The sequence below is a fragment of the Trichechus manatus genome, unplaced genomic scaffold (assembly GCF_000243295.1).
Source record: "Trichechus manatus latirostris isolate Lorelei unplaced genomic scaffold, TriManLat1.0 scaffold00253, whole genome shotgun sequence".
Lineage (NCBI taxonomy): Eukaryota > Metazoa > Chordata > Mammalia > Sirenia > Trichechidae > Trichechus > Trichechus manatus.
In genome coordinates this window covers 1553567-1564231 of record NW_004444189.1, presented here as the reverse complement: position 1 = coordinate 1564231, position 10665 = coordinate 1553567, and the positions used below count along the sequence as shown (strand labels likewise).

The 10665-nt window shown below is 43.5% G+C and overlaps 1 protein-coding gene across 1 annotated transcript in view; it reads left to right on the top strand.

The window, feature by feature from the left end:
- LOC101353020 (protein lifeguard 1) overlaps positions 1 to 10665 on the top strand; it is a 26565-nt gene that overhangs the window by 7900 nt on the left and 8000 nt on the right. The window contains exons 3-6 of the mRNA XM_012559492.2: positions 76 to 166; positions 3546 to 3583; positions 3666 to 3753; positions 8015 to 8104. Of these exons, the coding sequence (XP_012414946.1) occupies positions 76 to 166; positions 3546 to 3583; positions 3666 to 3753; positions 8015 to 8104 (307 nt within the window). The remainder of the gene's footprint in view (positions 1 to 75; positions 167 to 3545; positions 3584 to 3665; positions 3754 to 8014; positions 8105 to 10665) is intronic.

Sequence of the window (10665 nt, the reverse complement as noted above, 5' to 3'; positions counted from 1 at the left end):
ATAATGTTATATAACATATATCACATAATGTAGTCATTGGAAGTAAATAACACAAGGTTTTAAATTATTCTTCAGGCCAGTGTTTTTTGTTATACTTTTTGTACTGGCTTGCTGTGGGCATATTCGTCGCCAGGTGCCTGCAAATTACATTCTCCTGGGATTGTTTGTAAGTAAACCTTGTTAACACGCATGCTAGCTCACCTCTATAATATGTTTTTGTCACATTATTAGATTTGTTCCTTTTATTGTGGAAATTCTTCCTGTGGAATAATACAGATAGAAAATATTTGTGAGACATTCCCTTGGCTGAATTCTGGTTGTGATGATGTAATACATTTACTTGTGAGATAGTAGCCACGCCCTCTTAGTGAACTGGAGGATTTGGGGATCCTGGACTACTGCTTTATGCCGGCCAACTTGCCTCTATTAAGGCTACAGGGGGTCCCACTCCCATGTCTGGGTTACATTTCAGGAACAGTTAATCTAACTGTTGGTGGACCTCTGTCTTGTTCAACAAACACATTTCTTTAAATAGTGCGTTCCACATTTATGTAGTTCATGTGAAGAAACGTCATTTTCTTAATTTTCCTAAAATGTACTTAATTTCTATTTCAAGGCCCACTGGGGACAGGAACATTCTCTGAGTTTAGGTTCTCCCCTGTTTCCCCAACTTGCATCTCAGTTCAGGAGGGCTTTTCCAGTGCCAGAGAGTTGGGAGCAGGAGGGTTCTGGTCCTTAGCTGACCTCATTTATCCCTGTTATGGTTCCTGGTAGTCCGAAGCCTCTACCTACAAGGCCTCATCACATCTGCCTTGCCCATTTTCTGTCATTCAGGCTACTCTGGGCCACAGGAAACTGCATGGCTCCCCATTTTACAGACAGTTCCTCTCTGGGCTACCCATGGGAACCCCAGGATCTTGCCAGCTATCGGCAGGTAACTGGCGCACCCAGATTTCCTGAGCCTGTTTGGATTTCTATCATTTCACCCCCATCCCAACCTAGGGCTCAGCTCCTGGGACGGCCACAGGGCTCCTCCTCAGGGACTCGTCAGCATCCCCCCTGTTCTGACTCTCTTTCTCCCACTTCCCCGGGTCAGACCAAACCTCTCGCTTGCTGGAGGCAGCGGTCTCTCTGAAGTACACTGATAGTAACTCCTACGGCATTTTGCTCCTCTTGGGAAAATCCAGAACAACCCCAGTGTGATTCAGGATTGTGTCCACAAATGATTCTTTTAAGCAGAGTTTGCGTTTCCTCCCAAGCAGTGTTGACCACGGTTTCATATAAAAAATATTTATTTACCAATTGATTTATTCCTTGTCTGGTTCCAAATCAGATTTGAAGTAACTTATAGAAATATCCCTCATATAAGAAGATAAATTGATGGGGAAATCGGACAGAAGGAAAAATAAGAGCAGACAACTAGGTTGGTTAAATTAGTGCACAAAATGCTCCAAGTCCTATATACGTCAGTGTGGTGATCCCAGACTTGGTTCTGAGCTTCCTGGTGGCCAAACCAAGGAAGGACACATGACCAATGACGAGATTCTTAGCATCCATATGGTCCAGCATCCATTGTGATTTGTATGTTGGGGAGAATAGCCTTCTCCCAAGGCTGGAGAAGACTGGCTCTATGGTTCCCATAATTGGGCATTTTCTCAGCTGCCAGAGCATTGAGGGACATTCCTTATCACCTGGATATTGCCCAGGTGAGCAAGTGGGGCCTCCTTTCCTGCACTGACAGAGCACTGACATCTGGAAGCAGAAGCCACCAGGTAGGGGGAAGGAACTATTTTTTCCAGACACTTTTGAATATTTCATTTTTAAAATTTTCATGTTTATTATAAAAAGAAATAAAACTTGTTGGGAGCTTTTTGCCTCAAAGCAGTTTACCCCAGAGCAGATAACAATTTAAGAGAAGACATATTCTAGAGGGGCAAAGCATTAGTTATATTTTCTAGATTCAATGTCTTCCCCAAGGGTGAGGGAATATGTGAAGAAAACCATTTCAGAAGATGAATTGACGGAAACAAGTAAAACACATTCACTGAAGATAGCATGTGCCCTGTAGGATTCTGGCCCCTTGAGTCCATGCTCTGAGCTCTTGAAGTCATCGGGCAGGTTTGACTTCTAAGTCATCTTGTTACTCACTTTCCTACTCTTTCACAAACTGAAAGACGATTTCCAGCTTGAAACCAGTTTCCTCATTCTCTCCCCCTCTTTCACACACACACACACACACACACACACACACGCACGCATACACACACAGAGCTGCTTTTTCATGTGCTGCCAAAAACGGAGAAATATGAAGCAACTGAGCTAGTAGAAGAGGATGAAAATTAATCTTGAGAGGCAGATTGGAAGCAAGCACTTTATTAAAGCCTTTTGTGTGACTTGAATAAATACATCTTTTCTTACAATGGAAATAAAGACAGCCTACTTAGCTAAGCTTAACAAAGTAGAGAATTGGGCAATTATCCATTGGATTTGGGAAATCCAGAGAGGCAACCCAGGACTTCCCTGGATTCTAATTCTTCTCCAGTCTTTTGATTCTGTGCGTAGCTGGCTAGCTGAAGTTCAAGCCCCTCTAGCAGTTCTGGTATTTCGGGTAGGATGTGCCTGCTCAGTTTTACTCCCTGAGTCTGCAGGATTCTTTCCTGGCTCTCCTCATGGATCAGCAGGTCAGCCAAGTCTCTGGATTTGCCTCTGACCGAGCATCTGAATCGCTCAGGCATTTCTTCAGGCCCTGTAACCAGTGCTCACTGTAGTTCCCATTCGCTGTGCCTGCTGTCCCCAGTCCTGAGGGCGGGCCAGAGCACATCCTCATTACCTTTCTTGGCCTTATCCTCCAGCTGGACTGCCTGCTGGCTCTCAGCCCTGCCTCTCACTTATGCTGCACTCTGCCCGTACAGGCCCAGATCCCAGCATCTTTTGGACAATGGGAACTCTCCAGCCCTGGCCCAGGCCCTCACACAGCTTCACGTAGCCGCCTCCTAGCCCTCGGTTGGCACCTACAGGTCCAGCTCCATGCTCTGTGGGTAATTGCCCTCCAGTCCCATCTCCTGGCACTGAGAAGTTCTCAATTCTCCTCCCATGTCTGAGGTCTTAGAAGAAGTATTTTATTCTCACCCAGACACTATAGAAACGGCCAGTAGTGAAACTGTTGGTAAAGCACTAGGAGAAATAGCATATCCTGCCCTGATACTATGCGGATGGCCCCATATGATTAATGAAAATATGGTTTCCACGTTCAGAATTAATACACATTTAATTCACTGAATATGTTGAAAGTCACCATTGTGTTCTAAGAAAATTTTACCAACAAAAGAATTTGCTCTTGTCATTTTTTGGGAGAATGTTAAGGAAATGTTGTTATTCTACTTCTGACAACCACCCTGTAGCTTTGTGCACTATGGCGGTGCATACTCGCCATTGCTCCTTAGACCTGCATTGACTCACAGGCCTTACATCATCTCCTCCCAGTCTGTGCTTGTGCCTCATACCTCAGGAATCAGCTTCTGATTTATTGTGAATTTTGTTTTTAGACAATTCTTCAAGGGCTGCTGCTAGGAGCCGTATCAGTGTAAGTCTGTGATACACATTTCCTTTGTTTGTATGCTTTTCTTTAAGTGTATTTGAATAGTAACCACAGTCTCTGGTTTTAGTTTCTATAATGCCGAGGAAGTGTTATGGGCAACAGGAGCCACAGCTCTGGTGACGTTAGCGCTCACTTTATTTGCTGTACAAACAAAAGTACGTATCACTGAAGCAGATTTCCGTCACAAAGGAGGTACTGAGATATCTTCCTCTGCGCCTCCTCCCTGCTCTCTGTTGTCCTGTGGACCTCACATCCATGGTTGTCTTGCCGCTGGCTTCCCATTGGGTTTGACCAGTGGGGACCCCTAGCCAGAGATTACAGGGAAGGAGGAGAGAGGTAGGGATACTTATTTCCATGGTGTCCTCCCAACAAGTTCCTCTTGGGCTAGCTGTGTTCCTTAATTAAAATTTGCTGCTCATCTCAAGGCAGCCAACTCAATACAATTATCTCCTTCTGGGTTCCAGTAACTGCTCCCTCTCCTCTTCCTTGGGCCTGCTGTTGTGTGCTGTTGAGTCAATTCTGATTCATAGTGACCCTAAGGACAGAGTAGAACTGCACCGTAGGATTTCCTAGGCTGTAATCTAATAGGCAGGGCCCTGGTGGTGCAGTGGTTAAGAGTTATGACTGTTAACCAAAAGGGCGGCAGTTGAATCCACCTTGGAAACTCTATGGGGCAGTTCCGCTCTGTCCTATAGGGTCCCTATGAGTCGGAATCAACTTGTCAGCAATGTTTTTTTTTTTTTTTAAATTTAAGGGAAGCATATTGCCTGACATTTTGGTTAGCAGCCGATCGCTTAATCCTTGGGCCAACGGGGCTCCTTTCCCTTGGGCCTAGGGGTGGTAATAGCTCTCTTGCTCCTAGTCGAGGTTACTGCACTGCCCCTTATGGTTCCCCTACAGGAACACTTTGTATAGAGTTCGTTTATAAATAAACCCTCTTCTAAGTGTCCTATTTGAGTGTCCCATCTGTTCCTGCTGAGCCCCTGACTGATAGAGGGAGCTTAAAAATTAACAAGTTGTACGGTTCACCAGGGATCAAAAGTGCCAAGGTTTCCCAGGAAATATCATATAATGTGGGACTATTCCTTTTTAATTTTGAGTCTCCTACCGTAAGATAGATGTGCCTTGAGATTTTTTTTTCCTCATTCAAAAATTTATACAGAATTTTTTTTGTGACATTGGTTGCAGTCCCTGCAATGTATCAGCACTCTCCCCCTTTCCCATTATACCGTGCCTTGAGTTATTATCAGCAGCCCATTCTTTCAGTTCTGAGCATTTTCCTCTAGTAAATAATGGGCTTTCCTTAGTCAGTAATAACTTACATTGTTATCTGCATTGTTTGGCATACATCATAATTGTTTGTCATACAGATGCAGAATTTTGGCCTTTTCTTCATGGAAAAAGGAAAAAGCATCAGAGTGGCAGAAAGGTCTACTAAATAATTAGTCAAATTTATCAAAAGTTAGAGATTCAATTCTAATTTCATTATCAGATCACTATCTGCCATCTCTTAGCTGGTCATATGTTAGAAACCAGCCAGATAGGCCTCTCTGCAATGAGTGAGGAAAGTCCCTGGGTGGTGCAAATAGTTAACATGCTTGGTTGCTAACTGAAAGGTTGGAGGTTCGAGTCCACCCCGAGGTGCCTGGGAAGACAGGCCTGGCGACCTACTTCTAAAAACCCAGCCATTGAAAACCCTATGGAGTATAGTTCTACTGCAACACACATAGGGTCTTCAGGGGTCAGAATCGACTTGACGGCAACTGGTTAATGAGTGAGGTGGGCCTCTGATGAATGCATAGATTTATTTAGGGCCATTTAAAATCTTCTAAAATGGCAGTACTTTTTAGTATTTTAAGGCACAGGTGACCTATGGACCGGGTTCAGTGGAATGAATATCACATTGCAAAGTATTTTAATGATGGTTCCAGTTATTATGCTTTACATCGATGACTGAAAGGCAGCTGAACTAATGTTCATTAGACAACAGTTCTTTTTTCTGACTAAGTTATGGGGTGAGGGTTGCAGAATTCACTCCCACCACAACCACGGGCTGCAGAGGAAGTGTAGGTCCACAGTGAAGCTGAGTTTCCTCCTGAGCTCCAGCTCTCCACTTAGCGGCGGGAAGGTGGAAATGAACTAAATGTCTGTTTGGTTTAAATTTAATCTGATCCCATAATTTAAACAATTCTTTTGGGCTGGTGATAGTGTCATGTGGATAAAAAATGCTCAGTCTCTCAGCCTCCTGCTCTCTAAGGTGGGGGAATTGGGATGAAGGTGTGGGTTGTGTGGGCTCATGGCACTGGCCAGGGACAGAAACTGTGGCAAGGGTACCATCACCCTATGGCCCATTGATGTTCCAGAACCACAGCTGCCTGAATCCTCTAGTCACTGTGTGCTCTGTGGGTCTCTGATGCTGACGTCCACCACTGGCATGACTCAGAAATTGCTCTCTCTTGGGCCTGGTCGGAGCCGACAGGGCTCTGTCGCTGACTTCACCTCACCAGTCATCTCCCCCACTGCCACCTCCAAAAGGCTGGCAGTTCTAACCCACTCAGAGGCTCCTTGAAAGAAAGCCCTGGCAATCTGCTTCCAAAAGATCACAGCTAATGAAAACCCTATGGAGCACAGTTCTACCCTGACACACATGGGGTAGCCATGAATTGGAATTGACTTGATGGCAACTGGTTTGGTTGTTTTTTTAATCCAAAGTATTATCGTTCCAATATATAATCAATATAATAAAATATTAATGAGATATTTTACATTTTTTCAAAGTAAATTTTTGAAGTCCAGTGTGTATGTTACATTTATAGCACATCTCAGTTTGGACTAGCCACATTTCAAGTGCTCGATAGCCCATGTGACTAGTGACTACTCTATTGAAAACACGCACGCGCACACACACACACTAATCCAAACCCGTTGCCATCAAGTCAATTCCAACTCATAGCATTCCTACAGGACAGAGTAGAACTGCCCCACAGAGTTTCCAAGGAGCGCCTGGTGGATTCAAACTGCCAACCTTTCGGTTAGCAGCCATGGAACTTAACCACTAAGCCACAGCTCTAGACAAAAGTTAGTGTGCATCAGAATCACCTGGAGGGCTTCTTAAAATAGACTGCTGGGCCCCACCCCAGGGTTTTCTGCAGCAGTAAGGGTGTGTGTGTGGTGGTGGTGGGGCAATAATTTGCATTTCTCAGGTGCTGATGCTTCCAGCCTGAGAACCACACTGGAAGAACCAGTGTTTTAGATTATTCCATCAATAAGAAGCCCTGGTGGCGTGGTAGTTAAGAGTTTGGCTGCTAACCTAAAGGCTGGCAGTTTGAATCCACCAGCTGCTCCTTGGAAACCCTTTGGGGCAGTTCTACCCTGTCCTATAGGTTGCTACGAGTTGGAATCAACTTGACAGCAATGGATTTTGGATTGATAAGGGTAGGAAGTACGACCACCAACAACAACTGGTTGCCGTCAAGTCAACTCTGACTCATGGCAACCTCATGTGTGTCAGAGTAGAACTGTGCTCCATAGGGTTTTCAGTGGCTGTGATCTTTAGGAAGTAGATCGCCAGGCCTTTCTTCCCAGGTGCTGCTGGGTGGATTCAAACCACCAACCTTTTGGTTAGTAATGGAGTGCTTAACCACTTGTGCCACCCAGGAGGAGAAGGGAGTTAGGAAAACACTCTTATGAGAAAATGTCTTGAATTCAAGGCTATTCTGTTTGGCGTGATCAATTTTTTTCAGGCCAGAAGGTGAATATCTCCTTTGTTTAAAAAATCTTAATCTGTCCCAGGCTGATTTGGGTCATTGATTTATAAAGGAAAAAACAAAAAAGCACCTTAATAAATCGCAAAATTACAAAAGAATCATTAACAAATTTTTGAAAGCTTACTATATATTTTTCATTGAAATATATGCATGCAAATGGGAAAAAGTCACCCAGTTAATATCTTTGTATATTTCATTCCATTAATGTTTCCTGTGCACATGCTTTTAAAAATATGGATAATTATGATCATACTATACTTACAAATTTATGTCCTACTTATTCAATGTACCTTTTTTATTATAAGGGGAAATTTCATACAAATATGAAAATAAAACAGAATAATAAAACTCCATGTACCCATTACCCAGTTTCAAAAATTATCGACTCATGGCTATTGTCATTTCATCTATACTTCTACTCTCTTCTCCCTCTAGAAGCAAATCCCAGTCAATATAACACTTTTTTTTTTCATGTACCATTTTTCAGTGGTTGGGCTAATATATTTCCATGGTTCTCTGAACTGGCCAGGGTAAATGATTAGAGAATGGGTCAGTATCTATCTATAGTGTGTAAGATGCATCTCTAAACATCCCCAAATTCCTTATAGGTAATAATTGAGTTGTTTTTGTGATGTTTATTTTTCCTCAGTGGGATTTTACCTTGCTAAATGGAGTGCTATTTGCTTCTCTCTTCATACTTCTGTTCTATGGAGTTCTCCTCATCTTCATAAGAGCATACGTAAGTAGAACTCATTTGGAAACCTCAGATAATCGTTAGAAATATAGGTGAAGTGCTGTTTGTATTAGTCTGGTCCTCTGAGAAGCAGACACCAAGATGGGGTTAAATATACAAGGATTTTATTGGAGAAAATAAAACTGAGAAAAAAATGGGGAGGGAGATGAAGAAGGCTGAGAGTGCTGTCAGACCCCAAGTGAAGGAGAGAAGGAAGAAAATTTGGGGGATGCATTTTAGATAGGGCGCAGTCTAAGGAAGTTTCAGCAGGGCCGTCAGGGAGGCCTTGAGCCAAAACCAGCAGTCAGAGTAGTCTCTTGCTTCCCAGGAAGGGCCTAGTGCTCCCAACCAATGATTGAGAAGTGGGAAGCGTGGCCTTGAGGCAACGGATTTCAGAGCACAGCAGCTGGAGCCCTTGGTCACTTAAGTTCCCAGCAACTGGCGGTCTTTGAGGCTCATCCTCATAGCCGCCATACTGGTGTTGTTGGGGAAGTACCATGGATCTGGGGAATGTATATTGAATTCCTACCCTAGACTATAGTTGTTTTTTCCCAAGAGGGTCTTGAGGGGAGTCTACCACCAGGGGCATGCCAGCCTCCTTCTTCGGTACATGGGTGGGGTGGGGGTGGGAGATGGTTTGCTTCTTGCCCTCTCTCAGAGGTTTTCCTTTTAGCTCAGTGTCCTTTGTGTTTGATCACAGTAGCATTGCTTGGCCTTGGATTTTAAGTTTCAAGGCTAGGATGAAGGACTCCAAAATTCCTTTAGCACAACATCCAGCTAAGAGTCATGTGATTAGCAAGTAGTTTTCATTTATTTGGATTAAAATATTTTGAATTTATATGAGTTTGTCTGTTGCACCTAGAAGCTTGAATAGGAAAATAGTTGCGCAGTTTAAAGATGCCTCTTCAGAATATTAAATAACATTTTATGAGTATGGGCAGGAGTTAGCAGATGATGCTATTTGTTTGGAGTAATGGAAGAGATGGGCTTGTTTGGCCTTTTCCAACAGCAGTCCATAGGGGGCTCCTCATTTTCCAATTCTAACTTTTTTTTTTTTTCTTTAATACATTCATTGAATTCTTACTAGATGTCAGACATAGGCCTATGTGTTTTTCACACAGGGAATCAAATTTAATTCTCACAATATTCCTGAAAAGTACACATCTCATCCATTTTACATATAAGAAAACAGGCTCAGAGAAATTAAACATTTCATCCAAGTTTACACAGGGAGTAAGTGGCAAAGGATGACATCGCAGCCAGGTCTGTGTGACTCCAGTGACCATGCTCTTCTCCCACACTACACTGTCAGTAGACTGATTCTGCAGGGGGTGTGGAGAGAGACATGGGACCTGGCCTGGTGGTGTCTGTCTGTGAATGATCCCTGTGTGGAGACCCTGTTGGAACCCAGGTCCACTGAGGACTGACCTGGGCCTATGATCATCTGGCCAGCATGGTCCAAACACTGAACCAAAGAGGTTCTTTAGCAACAAGTGGACTTGCTACATGATCCTCAGTCATATGACCAACGCATTAAAACTCACTGCCATTGAGTCAATTCAGACTCATAGTAACCTTATAGGACAGAGTAGAACTGCCCCATAGGGGTTCCAAGGAGCTGCTGGTGGATTCAAACTGCCGACCTTTTGGTTAGCAGACAAGTGCTTAACCACTGCACCACCAGAGCTCCAGAAGCTGTAAAGCATACAAATCAGGACTCCGTGAAACAGTCTGGGAGGCACAGTGTTTCCAGGTGGAATGAAAAGTAAGCAAACACCTGACAACTGGAATCCAAAGAACTCAAAGTAGCCAAGGTCAGACAAGCATGGATACTTAGGACATGGGCTCAGTCAAAAGTCTTCCATTTAAATATATGTGTAAGATCATACACTGTAGATATTTGTGAAAAGGCACTTTAGAGTGACAACTACTGCTGTTAGCTGCCATCAAGTCGGCCCCCGGTTCATGGCGACCCTATGTGTTACCGAGCAGAACTGCTCCATAGGGTTTTCTTGGCTGTAATCTTTACACCACTTTCGCCACCTGGGCTGTTGTTGTTGTTAGCTGCTGACAAGTCAATTCTGACTCATGGCGACCCCGTGTGTGCAGAGTAGAACTGCTCCATAGAGTTTTTAAGGCTGTGACCTTTCAGAAACAGATCGTCAGGCATGTCTTCCGAGGTGCCTTTGGGTGGCGCCAGCCTCTCAGAGGCGTAGTCAAGTGGTTACTGGTTTGAGCCACCCAAGGACTCCAAACAGGAACTAGGGTTGATATATTTAGTAGGAAACACAGTATCTTAACTGCACCTAGTGATATTGTAAAGATCTATGAAGCCCATCTAATAAATGTTTGCATTATTACTAACAATATTTCTGCTACTGTCAATAATAATAAATGGAGAGCTGTGACTTTTTATTTTTTATTTTTTTTATTGTACTTCAGGTGAAGGCTTACAGAACAAATAGTTTCTCATAGTACACATATTGTTTTATGACATTGTTTAACAACCCCACAACATGTCAACCCTCTAACTTCTCAACCTTTTTTTATGGTGAAAATACACGTAG